Source organism: Dermacentor albipictus, chromosome 4, assembly GCF_038994185.2.
Source record: "Dermacentor albipictus isolate Rhodes 1998 colony chromosome 4, USDA_Dalb.pri_finalv2, whole genome shotgun sequence".
Lineage (NCBI taxonomy): Eukaryota > Metazoa > Arthropoda > Arachnida > Ixodida > Ixodidae > Dermacentor > Dermacentor albipictus.
Window position 1 is genome coordinate 16,702,749 of NC_091824.1, and position 18,239 is coordinate 16,720,987.

Here is an 18,239-nt window from a genome sequence, read left to right on the forward strand (position 1 = left end):
CAAGAAACAAATTTAGGCCCTAAACACAGTCACTTCCTTAGAGGCTTCACCGTTGTCCGAAGGGACCGCGAATGTTCCAGCCGTTTGTCGGGAGGAGTGGCCATAGTCGTACAGGGCGGCACTCCCACCCGGAATGTCCAATTAAATACATCTTTAGAGGCCGTAGCTGTCACCATTCTGCCCTACAAAACCATCACCATTTGCTCACTATATATTCCACCCCACACACATTTTATTATCAAAGACTTAGAAAATCTAACAGATCAGTTGCCGGAGCCATTCGTCCTGGTAGGAGATCTCAATGCTCATGGTACTATTTGGGGCAGTGTCAAGACTGACCAAAGAGGACAACTCGTTGAAGATTTTATTCTATCAAATGATATCTGTCTTTTAAACTCAGGAGCGCCGACTTATTTCTCACCGACTTCCCGCACAGTTAGTTGTTTAGATTTAGCTTTTTGTTCGCCTACTCTTTTTACTGATTTTAAATGGGAAGCTCTCGACACTTCATATGGTAGCGACCACTTACCCGCACTCATCAAACTCCTACCATCACCACAAACTTTATTAACTAGACCACGCCGATGGAAATTACAGCTCGCTGACTGGCAGGTTTTTATGGAGAACGCGAAACTGGAAAATGTCTTTTCGCCAGAGCTTAGTATTAATGAACTTAAAGGAGTACTGACACAAAAAAAATCCCTGTTGTTTTTTCTGCTTTAATAAGTAGTTAATGACCCAGTAATCACGGCATGAGACCTCATTTACTTCAGAGCGCGACAGGTAATTATCTGCAGACTTTTTGTAGCGACCAGTCCCAGTTTCGGTTTCAGAGAGCAACGAAATGGTTCACCGGGTGTGTAAACAGAGTGGTCACGTGTTCGCAAAAAGCCATGACGTATGCTCTGCCGCGCAGCCAGCGTGCGGCGCGCCGGCACGCGAGCTTCGTGTTGCTAGTCGTCTGCTACGCCTGCACGTGGTTTGCCATGTCCTCGCCATCATCGTCGTCGTCGTCGTCCTCGTTTTCGTCGTCCAGCGGCGACGATTTCCTGCATGTGGGAGTCGCCGCCGTATTAGACGTGGCCAATCACTTTCAATTTGACCCACTGGAGAGCAGCGACTCGGATATTGCGGCCGGCGACGGCGAGTACTGCGCCGCATGTACTCCGACGTGCGGCGCCGCATGCTCCGGCATGCGGCATACGATGAAGTGGGAGACACACGGTCCGATTTGGTGTCCGATCCGGCGTCCGACGCGCCGGAACGGCAGCCGAAATCGAGGTGTTTTGCCGTGCCGAAGCGCCGGATCGGACGTCCGGCGTGCGACAAACCGGGCAGATTTTCATCGTCCGACGCGTCCGACAACCGCACCGTCGTCTGGCCACAGCCAATGACAGCGCGGCTGGCATGTGACGTTCCCTCCACGGAGGCGGCGCTGGCTGGCCGGTTTCTCGCAGTGTTTTTTTTTTCCTTGCCTGCTGAAGTTTGTTTCCGACACGAAATAGTTACCAGTTCAGTAAAATTATCTCGACGTGTGCCTTTTATTCAAAGCAACGCCTAGTACACTAGGACTAAGCTACTGGCGAGATCAGGAGACGCGACGCGAGGGCATTTCGCGGGCAGACAGCACACACCGACTGTCTGAGCGAGGCTGCTCGCTTTGCTTGCACGTTTGCCCTTCGCAACGACTGCGTCGAGTAAACCAATTGTATTTAATTACGGGCGACCTAAGTGTACAGTGTTAATTGTTTTGGCAAACATAAGCGCTCATCGACGAGCTCGGGTTGGATCGTAGGCGCCGTCGGCCGCGGCGTCTGCCTAGCTAGGCCTACCGGCCCTATCGCTGGCTGTTAGCGGAGTCGTCAGTGGACGACGCGCCGTCGTGAAGTGTTCTGTCACTCGCAGGGGCATAACGTTATTGGCAGTGTTCACGTAAAGCGACGCAGTGTTGTGGAGAGTTGTTTATATTGCGTTTCTCAACGTGGCTCTGAAGTCAAGCTGGAGGGCTGGATCTGGGCGGAGCTTACGCGCCGCTCAATCTTTCGTATGCACGCACCGTGTGTCCCGAATAAGCCGCATGGTAGCGAACGAAAATTCGTGACGTAGCCACATGACGTAGCGTTTTCTTGGCTATTTACAGACCCGGGTGATGTCAATGTCGCGAGGTGCTCTGTTTTTACGATTGGCTGCGCGCACGTACTTTAAAATTGATTTTAAATATGTTCTAAGCGATATTCGCCGCTTATATTTTACACACGATGTGTGTGTGACCCACTAAATCGATCTCACAAATTATCTCGACTTCAAATTTTTGTGTCAGTACTCCTTTAATAAAAAAATCACTGAAGTCATAATCACAGCGGCAGAAAAGGCGATACCCCTGTCATCGGATATAGTTCACAAAAAACTAAACCCCTGGTGGACGAAGGAGTGCACCAATGCTAAAAAAGAACAAAATAAGGCCTGGGGGATCCTACGGAGGTACCCCACCTATAGCAACCTGTTAAACTTCAAACGAGCCAAAGCCAAAGCACGATTCATTCGAAGACATGCTGAAAAATCATCATGGCAAAAATACATCTCTTCAATTAATAGTACGGTAACATCGAAACGAATGTGGGACCAGGTTAGGAAATTTAGAGGACAGTACTCATCTTACACAATACCGTTACTTACAAGTCCAGGCACACAAACAACAATACAAGAACAAGCAGATGTACTTGGAGAACATTTCCGTGATGTATCCAGTTCAGGGAATTATACAAAGAAATTTTTACAATACAAACAGTCTGCTGAAAAACAGAAGCTGCCCACAACTGGTGCATCAAATGAACCATACAATTCCCCCCTCACACAACAAGAAATAAACAGAGTTCTTTCTGCAGGGAAAAAGACAGCGCCTGGTCACGACCGCATTCACTACACCATGCTGGCTCATCTGTCTCAGGCATCTGTAAACGCTCTCCTTAAATTTTTTAACTTAATCTGGGAATCTGGCATAATGCCGGAAGAATGGAAAAAGGCAATAGTAGTTCCATTTCTAAAAGCCAATAAATCCCCCACATCCGCAAGCAGCTACAGACCCATTGCCCTCACGAGCTGTTTGGCAAAATCATATGAAAGCATCATCAACATAAGACTTTCATTTATTTCAGAATCAAGAAACCTTATTGACCCCCATCAGTGTGGATATAAAAAGGGTTGTTCAACCACTGACCATCTTGTCCGTCTAGAACATGAAATTCGATATGCATTTTTACACAAACAACACTGTCCAGCAGTTTTCTTCGATTTAGAAAAAGCCTACGATACCACATGGAGATATGGAATTTTAAAAGACCTGGTTGACCTCGGCATCCGGGGTAAAATGCTGAACTGCCTAGCTGATTTTATGAGTAATAGAACATTTCAGGTACGTCTGGGCTCAGTACTATCTCATACATTTAAACAGGAAAATGGTGTTCCACAAGGCTGTGTTCTCAGCACGACACTTTTTATAGTAAAAATGAACACAGTTAATAAGATCATATCGTCATCTCTTATGCACTCCTTATACCTAGACGATCTCCAAGTGGCTTGCCGTGCCTCAAATTTGCTAACCTGTGAGAGGCAGCTCCAGATAACAATTAATAAACTTACACAATGGGCTAACAAAAATGGTTTCCGTTTTTCCACACAGAAAACAGTTACTGTTTTGTTCTCTCAGAAACGAGGGCTACACAGCGATCCAGTCCTAAAATTGAACGACACCATACTGCCGGTGAAACAAGACCATAAGTTTTTAGGAGTAACCTTTGGCACCAAACTTAACTTCCTAACTCACATAAAAGCACTGAAGATTAAAGCAAATAAAGCTCTAAATATCCTTAAAATTCTGTCTCATAAGCACTGGGGTTCCGACCGAACGTGCCTTTTACGTGTCTACCGGTCTCTTGTGCGTAGCCTTTTAGACTACGGCTCCGTGGTTTACGGCTCAGCCAGACAGTCATACATCCAACGACTTGACCCGGTACATAACCTTGGACTGCGACTGGCAAGTGGTGCCTACCGAACTTCACCTATTCCAAGTTTATACGTCGAGTGTAATGAACCCTCCTTACAGCACCGCAGAGCATTCCTCACTTTTTCCTACGTACTAAGAATTCAGTCATCACCACAACACATATGCTACAACATCCTCACACAATGCAACTCACGCCTGCACTATACAAATAAACCGAACATGATCAAACCGCTTGTCCTGCGATATGAGGAATATGTCCGGGATTATGACATTCCTTGCAAAGTCCTCGAGGTTGCCAGAAAGCCACAGCGTTTGCCCCCATGGTACGATTTTGAACCGGTATGTGACTGGACATTGACACATTTAAAGAAGAAAGACACCTCACGCGAACACATTACACGAGAATTCCGTGAACTTCAGGAGAAATATAAAAATAACGTGCAATATTACACTGATGGCTCCAAAACGAAAGAACACGTGGGTGTGGGGGTAATAACGGAAAATTGGGAAAAAAGTATTCGATTGCCACAACACGCCTCTGTTTTCACGGCCGAAGTTTTCGCCATATGGGTTGTTGTGAAAAAAATTATCGCTGATAAACACACAAATGCAGTCATATACACAGATTCTTTAAGCACACTGAAGGCACTACATCTGAAATCTGAGTGTGAACCCCTGATTGGAGACATTTTAAACATGGTGGCTTTTAATGAATACGAGAGGTCAATTCGTTTCTGCTGGGTCCCAAGCCATGTTGGGATACCGGGTAACGAAGCAGCTGATACATATGCATTGATGGCAGCACACGAAGACATTACAAACACAACACTCCCATACAAAGATAGGATCCGCGCAATTAGAAAAGCCTTAATGGTAAAATGGCAACGCGAATGGGACCGTTGTTCCGACAACAAGCTACATCTCACGAAACCCATAGTTGGGGAGTGGAAGTCATGCTATCATCAGGAGCGGTTCATCGAAGTAGTTTTGTGCCGACTACGCATCGGGCTCACACACATCACACACAATTACCTACTCAGGAAAGAAGACACACCAACATGCGAGAAATGTCAACAGCCACTAACAGTTATGCACATATTACTCACATGTACGCAGATTGAAACACACAGACGAGCACTCTTGCACAAATTATATGAACAACACATACCGTTACACCCTGCTCTAATTTTATGCGATGATCCACTAGTCCCATTTTGTGACGTCCGTAAACTTTTAGACGACACTGGATTTTTACATAAAATATAGATGATTAACACAGTCTTTCACTTTATAAACTGTATTTTAGAACACCTCGTGTTTGGCGCAGCATAGCCTTAGCTGCTTTTGCGCCATTAAACCCCATTAAACTAACTAACTGACACTGATAGTAATAATGTAAAGGTCACCCACCACAAGCACTTAGTAGGGCGTTGTATTTGTTGAAGGAGCTAAGTATAATACTTGCTTTCTGCTCGAAAGGAGGATTTTGATTTTAAAACAACAGTACTGGCATTGAATAAGCAGCATCAACCATTTCATTTCATTCTATCAGTGGCCCTTATATACACTATGGATTGTCTGGTAGGTCACGTAAGGCTTACCGCAGTTGCAGCAGCACAACAGTCAGTGCTATGTGCTACTCAATATGATGGGTGCGACTGTATTGTCATTAATAAAGAGAAAATCAGACATCCACCCGTTTGCAGAAAAAGGTACAAAGGAAACCCAAACGGGTTCCTTGAAAGAAAAGCCTCGCAGTTGAGGAAAAATTCGTCCTGGTCCGGGGCTCGAACCCGGGACCACCACCTTTTTGGGGCCGCTGCTCTACCATCTGAGCTAACCAGGTGGCTAGTAGATGGCAGGGCAAGTCGAATACGTTAACTGTTACGTCAAACTGCATTGTCACATGTGCAGTTGATTCCAGAGCGTAGGCAGTGCAAGCTGGAATCATTGTTCTGCAAAGCTGTATTCTTTATATAGATGTTCAAGTTTAAAGTTAATTTCAATCCCGATTGAAGGTGTAAACTATTGCCCATACATTTCCATGGGTCAGGTCTTTACTTCACCACCTCGCCATAATTCAAACACGACTGGTCAGCACACGTGTGTCCACAATGGTGTGACCTCAGCGTCCATGGATTCTGTCTTGGCAGTGCTAGAAAACAGTGAATGCGTCAAATACATGCTACCTCCAGCTGAATGCACCACTTTCTGGCTTGCCTTCCGTAAATATTTAGGCAAGAAAGGGGCTAACCATGAAGCCTTATTTATCGGATTTTGATGTGTGCCTTTTTTCCCAAAAAATGTGTCTGAGAACTGCCAGCAGGTTTTATTCGTACACTAATCACATCTGTAGTATTAGCAACGACCTACCGTCAAATCCATCATCTTCGTCACTATCATCACAAGATGACGACAGAATACATTTTCGCGTTAGTTGGATACGTCAACATGCCACTTTTATTGTGGAAGCACATTCAGAAGAGTTATTTTGCATGCTAAGCTAACGGCAACCGAGAGGAAGAGGAGGAATGAACGTGTATTGTGAGAAACAGCGAGAAAGTGTTCTTTCTTCGCCCTAGGTGGGCAGCTCTCTTAGTCCAGAAAGCCATTGGCTAATGCCACAGCCCGGGCCTAGTCCACCAGACTTCGCTGATCTTCCAGGCTCTGTGCCTTTAACATTGCCTCCCACATTTCTTCGATCGCTTGTAGCGGTTCTGAGGCATCATCTTGACTGTTTTTCTCGCGGTGTGAGCGCACCAACATCATGTGTTGGAGGGTGTCTAGTACATCTCAATATCGGCATAGGTATGAGAATTTTATATGGGGTGCATCCGGTGCATGATAATTCCATGGACATACATATTCATATGTGTTCAGGAGGGCGGTGGCTTCTTCCTTGCTTAATTTTGGATGCGGTAGAGAATATTGTCTTCTTTCCAGTCGGTAATTTTGCAATATTACGGTGTAGTTGATGGGAATGTCCTCCACCCTCGTCGCTTTCAGGAGATCGTGCGGCAGGCAATCCCGGCTGGTATGCTCTTGGGTGACAGCATGTGCTGCTTTGTTTCCTGCCAGGTGTTTGTGGCCTGGGGTCCATGCGACGTAGGTTTGGGTAGTTCTTGGCATCTTATTATTTATTTTAGAATCTTTATGCATCACATTTTTGGTGTGCTAGTGACTTGCATCCATCACAGGATGAACAGCAAAATGTTTAGGCATGGACCACCATCCCAGATGTGATAGGTGTGGAGTCATTCAAGAAATGCAAAATATTGAATGCAGTGGACCGCATAGAGGACAGCCTCTTGTTGCCCATAGCGATGAAGAGCTGTCTCAGAGCGACAAGGATGAACATTGAGCATAAATAAATTGCCATTCTGCGAAAGGTAAACTCTTTGGGTTTCATCTTTTTCTGATTGTCACAATCCGAGGCACATTACATTTTTCTTGTTCTAAAATTGGGTACGCATTAGGTATGGGTGCACATTGCTTTTTGAGGTGCAGCTTTCTTTGTGAACCCTCCTGGACTGCCATGACTGTGGCTGCTAGGTGCTGCTGCCGTCCTGCTGAATTGCTCACAATTAAAAAAAAGAAAATTGAATTACTTGCTTGATGGTGGGACTGAACTTTGGTCCCCCACCACAGCAACCCGATGCTCTAACCATTAGGCCACAATCACTTTTTTTTCCCTATGGTATGTATTAGGAATGTAGTATGTGCTTGCCTATGGTATTCACAAAGTGGACAAAACAGCCATAGCTGCATTTACAAGCTGAAAACAAACACTTCGCAGTACAATTATTACACTAAACAGTTCTCTAGAAGGGAGGCGAAATCACAGGTGGACTTCTCTCGTGCCAGTGCCAACTAGTAGCTCTTTGGAATAATCGCAGCGTGTGTCACGTTGCTCAGCACAGGTGCGCAAAAACACATGCAAGTGCACCTGAGTAGATGTGAAGGGGCTGCACTAGGACAGCTTGTAACGTGGATGATGTGGTTTGGATGAGCGCTTTTGGTATGACTTTGCACTGACACTGCAATAGCATAGAGACTAACACAGTTTTCAGCATTCTTTATGCATTTAAACAAAGCTTCATTGTATATAGATTCCAACAAGATGCATTGGACCTGCTGCAATTTTTTTTTACTTCGAGCCTAAAGATTAGGTTTGGAGACATGCGTATTAGGTTTGGAGACATGTTGAAATTGAGTTGTAGTTGTTGCGTACCATTCAGTCACTTTCAACTTCTGGTAAATGCTATCTAATAAAGCAGCAGCATGTTTGTACATATGTCTCTTTTTAATTCAACCCACCAGGTAATTCGATCAATTCTGGTGGTCTCATTGAGATTGAATTAATGGAAGTCTGTTGTAGTTACACTGAAGTTAGGCACTGGCATGTGTTCTACTGGTTGCCACTGTCCTTTTTTTAAAGTTGGTAAGTTTGTGTCCATTGACAAAAATTGACGATAAATTTAACAAATGTGCCAATGCTTTGACAAAATAACAAGTGCTCTTAGAGTCGCGCTTCTTATCCTGCACATGTCTTTACTTACAAGTTCTAATTTTGAGCAACAGGGAAACCAATGTTTGTTGCTGTTGTTGCTTAACATGACAGTGACTTCCTTGCCTGGTTTAATATGTTTTAAACTTTGAAATAAATTGCTGTAAGTTAGCACCAGGTGCATTCAGTCTTGTCTTCATGTGTCCTTTTCTGCAATGCATTACATTTTTTGAGTCTGTGAACACAAGCAATCAGCAAATATATTAAAGTTATGGACGAGCAGTATACTGCTATAGTTGCCAGTTTTGTATGTGAGTATAATACGGGAAACAGGCATGTGAATGGCACTGTCTAAATGTATTCTTTTCTATGGCCTCTTCGCTCAGGTGCTGTTCTTCATGTTGTGTGATCGGTGGTTCTGTCCAGACGACCGTTTGACGGGCCTCTACTCGCTGCTTTTCTACAACATCCTGTGCTATCTGTGCCACTATGCAGCAAATGTGTTCAGCCTGCGTGACTACACGCCTTACGTCCATGTGTCGGACCAGTCGAAAATACGACACCTTGCCATGAGTGTCACTAAGGTATGTGCACTTTTGGTTTTTCGTCTCTTCATTGCGTTTTCAAAAATACTGGGAAGCACTCTTGATACAGCTGCCATCAGATTTTGTCCCCCCCCCCCCCCCACACACACACGGCTTAACATAAATGAACACTGTTTGCAAGGAAGATGCATTAAGCTAGCAGTTTCAAGGGCCTCCAACCAAAAATCACCAGCGCGTGTAAGAACAAGACATCTTCAACTTTTTGTTTTCTGTGTTTCAGGAAGTTATGCAGTGCAGTCCACTTATAACAATACCACATAAAACGATATATAGGTTATAACGATGAGTTGGCTTCAGAGTATCAATTTATGCATTAGGGCTATGAAAAAAAACCCCGTATATAAAAATATGTTATTCACCGCATATTGGATATAATGAATCGAAATTCTGCCTTTTGGATGGCATTTTCCATGCACAATAAACTTGAAGTTAGCTTTGCTAAGTTCCCCTTAACCGAGAGGGGGCGAAAAGTTTGCCTACGTGAGTTTATATCTGCTGCCATTACCACGCAGCGCATCCCGCCAGCGCATCGATTCATAGCATTGCAAGTTGGCGCGGTGTGCCACAAGATCGCACCAGCTGCTTCTCATCCACGTCGCCGGCAAGCATCCACAGAAAAAAAAATGTGAAGTGAATCGCGTCTGTGCTTCCTTTCTACAATCTCCCTCTTTTTCTTGGGGAGCGTGGAAATGCGCTGCGGAAGCAGAAGTCATGGCTCATGAAGGCTCATGAAGCACATAGCTGTGTCACTTGGGGTGAAGCTGCAAATATTACAAGACTCGCGCAGTCACTGATATCGACGATTCTGAAAACTGCGAGCGCCATGATAATGAAGGCTAGAACCTGTGACCTTGCCGACGAACGGAAGCGGTAGGCTTTATGAGCTAGGGTGAAACCCCCAGGTGTGAAAACAACGGTAGCAGCTGCTGACATTGCCGAACTGCGGGAGCACGTTGCTACTGGCAATAAAATAGGTGGTACTTCGATGGAGCAGTTTCTGGGTGCAGATAGTGCTGCCTCATTCTGCGAAGAATCTCCTATGAGGTGATCGTTGTCGCAACAGACATCGGCTTTGTGAGACAGAGGCGATGAGGTTGACAGTGGCCTGCCTTTGAAACCGACCCTAATGTTCATGCAAAGTGCGCTGTCGTCGGTAGAGTCACTCATTGATTTCATGCTCACTAAATAATAGCCGCCACTGTTCGCGCAGCTGCTGGGCGCGATGCACACCACAGTTGTGAACTTGAACCTTCCGCGAAAGCAAGTGCAGATTTCTGACTATTTCAGTGCGCCTAACACTTGACACGCTGTTTAGGAATATAAATAAACATCTTATTTTTCGCAGCCTTCTTTCGACAACGTCAATTCTTTATTGTAAGTGGAAAATTTGGTTTTGGAGTTAGGAAGGTATGTTCGGCAGCTTTCTTTCTTCTTTCTTTGTGGCAGTCCAGATATAACGATGATCGGTTATAACGATCGTATTTTTCGTTCTTGATATTGTTATAAGTGGACTGCACTGTACTGCATTTTCTATGTTGGATGAGAATACACTGGCAAGCCTTGGAGAGCCCTAAGTAATTTAGCATGATAACTTTTCTACGTACAAGGCTGTTGAGGGAGTTAGTGTTATTTGGCAGGACACGGAAGATGGTCAGGAGTATAATAGCATAGCGGACGACCAAGCAGGCCAGAGCGAGTTCCAAAATGTCCCGAGTTCTGCACCCATGTGACCACCTTCTGCATTATGACGTCCTCATGCATAAACATCCTGGGAACTGAAACTGAAGCTGACATGTAAAAAAAGCCAATACAGTATACTTCTGTCACTTTGACTTTGGCTAATTACAGTTTTTGGTTAATTTAATCCCACCATACATTTCTGTGGGCCGAAGCTCTCATATTTTGACCCTGAAATTGGCCTTTGGCAGATTAATTTGAACTTAGCTGGCCAGCACACACGTTCCTAACCCCAACAGTGATTCCAGTGGGGACTGCAATAGTGGCAGTGCCTATCTTTGCGGTGGTTAGGCTACAGTGTATGCATCAAACGCGCGTCATTGCCATGTCGTGGCAAGGCAATGAAAGACATTGAAAGAATGGAATCGTTTATCCATGATTACACAAACAGATGTGAGTGCGATGGCTTGCGCTATTTAGAGCCACTTTATCTACAAAGGCAAGGGTGACAGGGTAGGTTGCGAGAGCAAGAGCACGGCTATTGCCATGCTAAGGCGTGCTATGCAACATGCCTCCTCCAGACTTGTTTTGTTTACAACACTCGACTACGAAACGTAGTGGTTGGGGGTCTCCAGTCGCGAACTGTTGTGATGATTAGGCAGTACGGACTCCAGGGTAGCCTTGAGGGCTGGAACCCTGGCGTAAAGGCTGGTTGACTTGAGGCTGTGGCTCCGGCTCCAGGAATGGTGCTAGATGTGCCATAGTGTCATCTTCCAGTGGCGCACACACGATGTGGTTCATGTGACGAACCCGTTGAAACATGCCTCGAGGAGTAACGATACTTAATGTATATGCGACTGGACCTGCCTGCACGAGCACTGTAGCTGAGAACCATTTCTCACCCGGCCTAAAGTTCCGAACCACTAACACTAAAGTGTTTCTGAATTTGTTGTCTCGGGCACTGTCGTAGAATTTGCGTGAACTGCCTCGTGCAGACCTTTTTGTGAACCGAGTACAATGCCAGATCGAACTGTGTGTGCAAACATCTGAGAAGGAACAGGGCCGCTGGAACTTCGCCTGCTGTGGTGTGCAGAGTGTTACAATAAGCTAACAGGAAGTCCCTAAGTGTATATAGTAGCAATGCAGAATTGTTGCGCAATGCTGTCTTCACTGTCTGCACGAAGCGTTCTGGCTGACCATTATTGCTAGGATAATACCGTGCGATGCACACGTGATGAGTACCAATGCTCTGCATATAGCTAGCAAAAGTGTTGGACGTAAACTGAGGGCCATTTTCTGACATGAGGGTCGCTGGAAAACCAAAACAGCAAAACAAACTGTGTAAGCAGTCTACTGTTTTCTCAGCTGAATTGTCTCTCATCACGAACACCTACGGCCACTTGGAGTCTGCATCTATAACAAGAAATAGTATGACACCCTTAAATGGACCTGCAAAGCCTATGGGAACTCGTTCCCAAGGACGGGTCGGCCAAGCAATGGGTGCAGCAGGCCGGGGCAAGGCAAGTTACATTGCAACTGACAGGACTGGCAGGTGCTTACTTGATGTTTGATGTTGTGGTCTATCGGCCACCACACATACCACATTTGCTCGATTCTAACGCGCCCTCGATTGCAACACCACCCGCTTTCCGCGACCAAAAAAGAAGGGGGGGAAAAAACGCTCTCGAATGTAACGCGCACCTGTTTGCTGTGACCTAAACAAAGAAAAGTCCTTTAGAGTACTGCGCACTTCATTCTTTCATACGGAAATACAACTTTCTCTCATTTGGAAAAAACAAAAATTTACGCCCATGCACCAAACTTGCTATAAATAAATAAGTCGCAGTTTCGCCCGAAATGAGAAGCATCGATTATGATAGCAAATTAGTAGACAGCTATTTGAAAAGTAAGGATAGTAGTTTTGGTGGCCATAAAAACTTTTAACCCTTTGAGGGTCAACGACGTAAATATACAGCACCGCAAACAAGTCCAAAAATGGTCGATGCCCTATATTTAGGGCACCGTCTGTACATTTAAAAAGCGCGTCAATTTCCTAACTTTTTTGTTTCTGTCATGTGCTGCCACTATGTGGGAATACAGTGAATTTTTTTCGCGCGCCTGCCTCTCTTGGTTTTCGTTGCATGGTTTGTTTTAGAGCTAGTTTGCTCCCGCGCGTCTACATACTACTGCTTGCGCATTGGCGCACGTGCACATGCGGCGATTTGGGTTTTGTTCCATGGGCGGCTAGAGCTTCTTGCGCTTGCAAAACTGGTGGCTATCTTGTTACTAATCGCTCAAAGGGCGACCGCTTGTTTGTCGCTCAATTAGTGCTCACAGGAGCGGCATAGGAAGGGTGCCACCGTGCGTGCGTTTCTGTTGCTTTTTGTTTTTTGACACCTGCGAAAACTGATTGCCTCTGGTTGATGATAGCATGAAGATTAGCAGAAGTTTGTCACACGTTTTGCTTTTTTGATGTGCACACAACCACACAGTCTTCTTGAGTGCGCGCACCTAAGCAGTTCGATTATGCTATGGATGTACATATTAGTGTGAGAGCAGGAATATTTGAGTCTTGCGAAATATTCTCGTGTGCGAATTTTCAAAGCCTTGAACTATGTGTATAACAAGGCATGAAATTTTTAATTCTTATAAGTTTATTTACTTTTTTGTTATTGTTATTCATCAATGAAGAGTACATATATACCAATGCAAAATATTTTTTTCTCACTTTACGGTCACCCTAGAAAAATTACGGCAAATTTTTTCAAAATAATTCCCTAAGAAAAATTGGAATCTGCAATAAAAAAATTTTACCCTGGGCGGTCGCATATGGTGAAAAAAATTGACCCTCAAAGGGTTAAACATTCGCTTACTAGTTAAATTAACAAGCATGGTGTCTTGCGTGCACAAGCAAACATGAACATGTCTCACTCAATGACTGTGGAAACTCTATCAGAACGCTGGAGCGAGGAAGTGGTAGCAGGAGCGAGGGAATTTACCTTTGTGTTGCCTCTCGCTTCAATGCAAACTGAGCAATGAGAACCTAACGCGGTGCACCTAGATGGGTAGACTCTTGTCTTCGCCGCAGATCGCTTTCAAGATAGGGGCCGCACAACTGCCACTTACGTATTAGCCACCGGTGTAGAATGCCTCTCCTGTTTGCACCAGTCCTGCACGCAAGCTTTGGGAACTCCGAACGCCCGTGATGCGGCCCGATTTAAGTCCGTCTCCGCACATGTGATCGCTTCACATTTAATTGTAGCATTGTGATGAACTCTGCATATCTTTGAAGGCGGCACTTCCATGCTGATAGAGCAAACACAGAAAACAGGAAGACGGATGGTGCACTAACCTAAGCCAAAGGAAGCATTCCTAAGCACACGTACTGCAGCACATGGAGGAAGCTACAGCAGCTAACCTCGAAGTGCGTACGAGGCGGCCATTTTGAAGTGCCGATGGTGATATGGTAATGCAGATTTAGGATCATACACGATTCTAACATGCATGCAATTTTTATACTAAGTACTAAGTTCGCTGCATCTGATGAAAAACGGCTTTAGTTCATTACTTGGCGTGCGATTAGGTCATCCCTTCAGCACACACTGTGAGACAGCTTCCACCAATGGTTTGCAGCTCCTCTCTTTAGATATTTGCCGGCAATTCACACGCAGCATATTAAAGCATAGAGCCTAAATGTTTCCTTCCCTATGCTTCACCGAAGGCCTGAAGGGGAAGACGGGAAAGGCAGTGGGAACCTGCATTTTGGGACATCAATTACAACTTCGGAGTAAAGTTGTATGCAGACAGAAGAACTGCACGATGCTGCAATCTTGTGGTGACTATTGTAGGAATGCCTTTCTTGGGTCCCAAAATTATGTGCAGGGGTTTGCAGTCACTTACTAGCACAAAGTTATATCCATAAAGAACACAGTGAAACTTCTTACATTCAAAAATTAATGCTAGTGCTTGCTTCTCAATTTGGCTGTACTCAACTTTTGCCTTGCATAACATTCTCGATGCAAAAGCACTTGGGCGACACTGACGGTTTGAATTGATGTAGCTTAGCACCACACCAATTATGTACGCTGAAACATCGCAAGACAACTGTAGCAGCAAGCTGGGGTCGTAGTGGGTCAATATAGGAGGCTGAGACAGCAGGCCTTTCATACGAATGAAGGCCGCTTCGCACTCGTTGGTTCAGGACCATGGCATGTCGCTGTGAAAAAGCCTATTTAGTACACTGGACAAATTTGGAATGGATTTCATGTAGCACTTTACTAGCCTAAACAAGGACCTGAGTTGTTATTTGTCTTTTGGCCTTGGCATCTTCTTAGTCGCTTCGACCTTATCTGTTGTGGCTGGATGACTACCATTGGCACTTACAATGTAACACAAGTACTGTAGGCACTCCTTGAAAAACTTGCACTTGGCCCGTTTAATCTTAACACCTCTTTCTGATAAGCACTTCAGCATGGTTCCGAGATTGTTGATATTTCCTGTTACTATATCATCAATGTAACATGCGACAAATTCGCGTCCCTTCAGTAAGTTATTTATTATTCTTTGAAACAGTGCTGGAGCCAAAGGTATTTCAATGGGAAATGATTCATGATGTACAGCTCTTTGTGAGTGTTCAATGTTAGGCAGCTTTTTGAAGACTTGTCCATCACTACTTGCTGGTATGCTTGGCTGAGGTCCAATTTTGAGAACTTTTTTCCTCCTGCTAAGCTAGCATAAAGCTTGTCAGCTCTTGGTAGAGGATAGTATTCAGTGTCCGAAATAGGGTGGAGGGTGATTGTAATCACTGCACAACCTGATAGAGCCGTCACTCTTAATCACTGGAACAACAGGCATCGCGAACTTGCTTCTTGCCACAGGTTAGATATTACCGAGCTTTTCTAGCTTTAGGAGTTCTGCCTTGACAGCTGAATGCAACGTGAATGGTACAGGTCTAGTTTTCAAAAATCAAGACTGTTGCTTGTCTTTAAAGTAAAGAGTAGCCTTCTCGCCATTGATTTGACCGAGTTCGTCACTGAATGAGTGCTCATGCTTCTACAGCAGTGTGTTAGGTATGGCCTGACGCCAAGGGCCATACGCCATTCCCTTCCCCCCTCAACATGGACGGGCACCGTGGGTGCGACGTCATCCCCTTCCCTTCTCATGGTCGTGGCATCGGGTGTGCTTACCTCATCCCATCTCAACGTGGACGGGCACCGGTGGGATGCGACGTCATCCCCTTCCCTTCTCAACGGGGACGGGCACCGTGGGTGCGACGTCATCCCCTTCTCTTCTCATAGTATTGCAGGAGGAGGGGCCTTCTCTCTGTGCCTGTCACATGTCATCGACGCAAGCAAGATCCCGCCCACACGATTGTAGCAGAGCCTATTTAAGGGTGCTCCGAATTGTATACCAGATACTTGATGCCATGTACCTCATACTTGTTACTTCATTCTCTTTTTATTTTCTTTCAACTACCATGGAATAAAACAGTGCAATTTTCGCACTAGCAAAACGTCGTCTCACCCTTGCTCGGTCGCCATGGTCTACCGGAGGCCTGCAGCTCGCCGACAACGCCACGCTACCCAATAAGGAATGTCGATGGAGCTTCGAGAGACAGGTCGCTTGCAGTGAGATCGCCTTCAAATGTAACAAGCTGGTTGCTAACGGAGGGATCGCCCAGAGGGGCCCAGAGGGGCAGAACAAGTGACGCGAGTTCCAGCAGAGCTTCCTTTGATGCAGGCAGCACTGGCTTGATCGCGTTCAATTCCCGTATGTGGCTCCAGTCAAACTAAATGTGCTGAAGCCATTCTCGTCCTAGACATGCTTGCCTATATTGTGGAACGACTTAGAGCGAAAGCAGCTGCTTCTGAGCGTCGGTCTTGACGGTGATGTGGAGCATGCCTGTAAGCTTGATGGCTTCACTGGTATACGTCTGCAAACGAAGACTGGTATTTTCCGGCTCCAGGCCCGGAAAGGGATGGTGAGAAAGGCTCTTTGAGATATGACACTGCAGCCTCAGTGTCCAGCTCCATCTGCAACGGTAAGCGTACTGTTACGTTTCACCTATGACGCGCGGTGTAGCCTGCGCGGATGCGGCGGACGCCGGGGCTTCATTCAAAGCGGCGGACATTTTGGCCCGTTCGGAGCGGCCGCGACGCATCCCCGCCGAGCGCGTCCCGGCATGTTCAGTGCCACATGTCTTTGTGTGTGCGTGTGTGTGTGTGCCCACGCTTGTCAAAGCGCGGCAGCCGGGGAGAGGAGCTCCCCCAGTGTGAAGCGAGGAGGTCTGAACGGCGCCGGCCCGGCTGATGCGTCACCTCCTTGTCTCTACATGTCTTTCAGTCCGTCCGTGCCTCGCTGTCACGTGATGTCATCTCGTGACCTTCCTTCTTGCCCGCGACGCCAAGAGTATAAGAGCAGCTGCCCCCGGACGCCAGGAGAGAGGCTCCGATTTCTGCTGTTGAGTAACGTGCTCTCCCGTCTCTCTACTTCGGTCGACCTGACCGCCCGCTCTTTGCGATGCTAGAATAAACAAGTTGTTCTGTTAGCAGTCGCCTCATGCTTTGCTGGGACCTTCGGATGCTTCCAGTGTGCCCCAGGCCGCCAGGCCAACGCTACCCTTGGGGCTTGCGACCCATTTGCAACACCGGGCGCCAACGGTCCGGTTGCAACAACGGGTGTCAGCACTGAGGTTCCGACAGCTGGTGGCAGCGCTGAGATTCCAACAGCCGGTGCCATCGGTGCGGATCAAACATCTGGTTGCCAGCGGTGAGATCGCGACAACGGAGGTCAGCAGCGAAGATATGCGGTTGACTGTATGCTGAGCAGCACAACGACCATCCGGGAGCAGTGCAATGAGCCCTGTGTGATGACTGGTTGCCTGCAGCGGAACGACTGCGCTGAATTCTTGGCTGCGAGGTTTGGTGAGTGCGGGACTTTCTTCTTCTGAGTTTTGCCAGGCTTTTGTTAGTGTCAGAAACAGAGCTGGTAATTGTGGTTGTCGTTGCTGCCGGGTTAGTTTGCGGCAAGACAATAGTAGGCAGTAGAGAAAGCAGCATTCAGAGCAGCCATGGATTTGAAGTCGTTGCGCAAACCGAAATTGTTGGAGCTTGCAAGAGAGTTGGGTCTGGATGTCTCGGACAAACTCAGAAAACCAGAACTGCTAAGGGCTATTCTTGAGTTAGGAGCTGAGGATGACGAGCTGTCGGAATGCCTTGAGACCATTGAGGAGAGGGAGACGGCAAAAAGACAGGAACGCTAACTTAAAGAACAGCAACAGCAACAGCGAGAGAAACAAGAGAAAGATGAGCGTGAACGTAAAGAACAGATAGAACGAGAGCAACAAGAGAAAGAAAAAGAGCGAGAGCAACAAGAGAAAAAAGAAGAGCGCGATCATGCTTTGGAAATGAAGCGTCTCGAGTTAGAGATGGAACGCGCTCGTAATGGA

The 18,239-nt window shown here is 46.2% G+C and overlaps 1 protein-coding gene across 2 annotated transcripts in view; it reads left to right on the top strand.

The window, feature by feature from the left end:
* Positions 1–18,239, top strand: part of LOC135917197 (uncharacterized) — a 78,522-nt gene that overhangs the window by 11,498 nt on the left and 48,785 nt on the right. For both annotated transcript variants that reach the window (XM_065450713.1, XM_065450723.1), the window contains exon 4: positions 8,897–9,094. In XM_065450713.1, the coding sequence (XP_065306785.1) occupies positions 8,897–9,094 (198 nt within the window). The remainder of the gene's footprint in view (positions 1–8,896; positions 9,095–18,239) is intronic.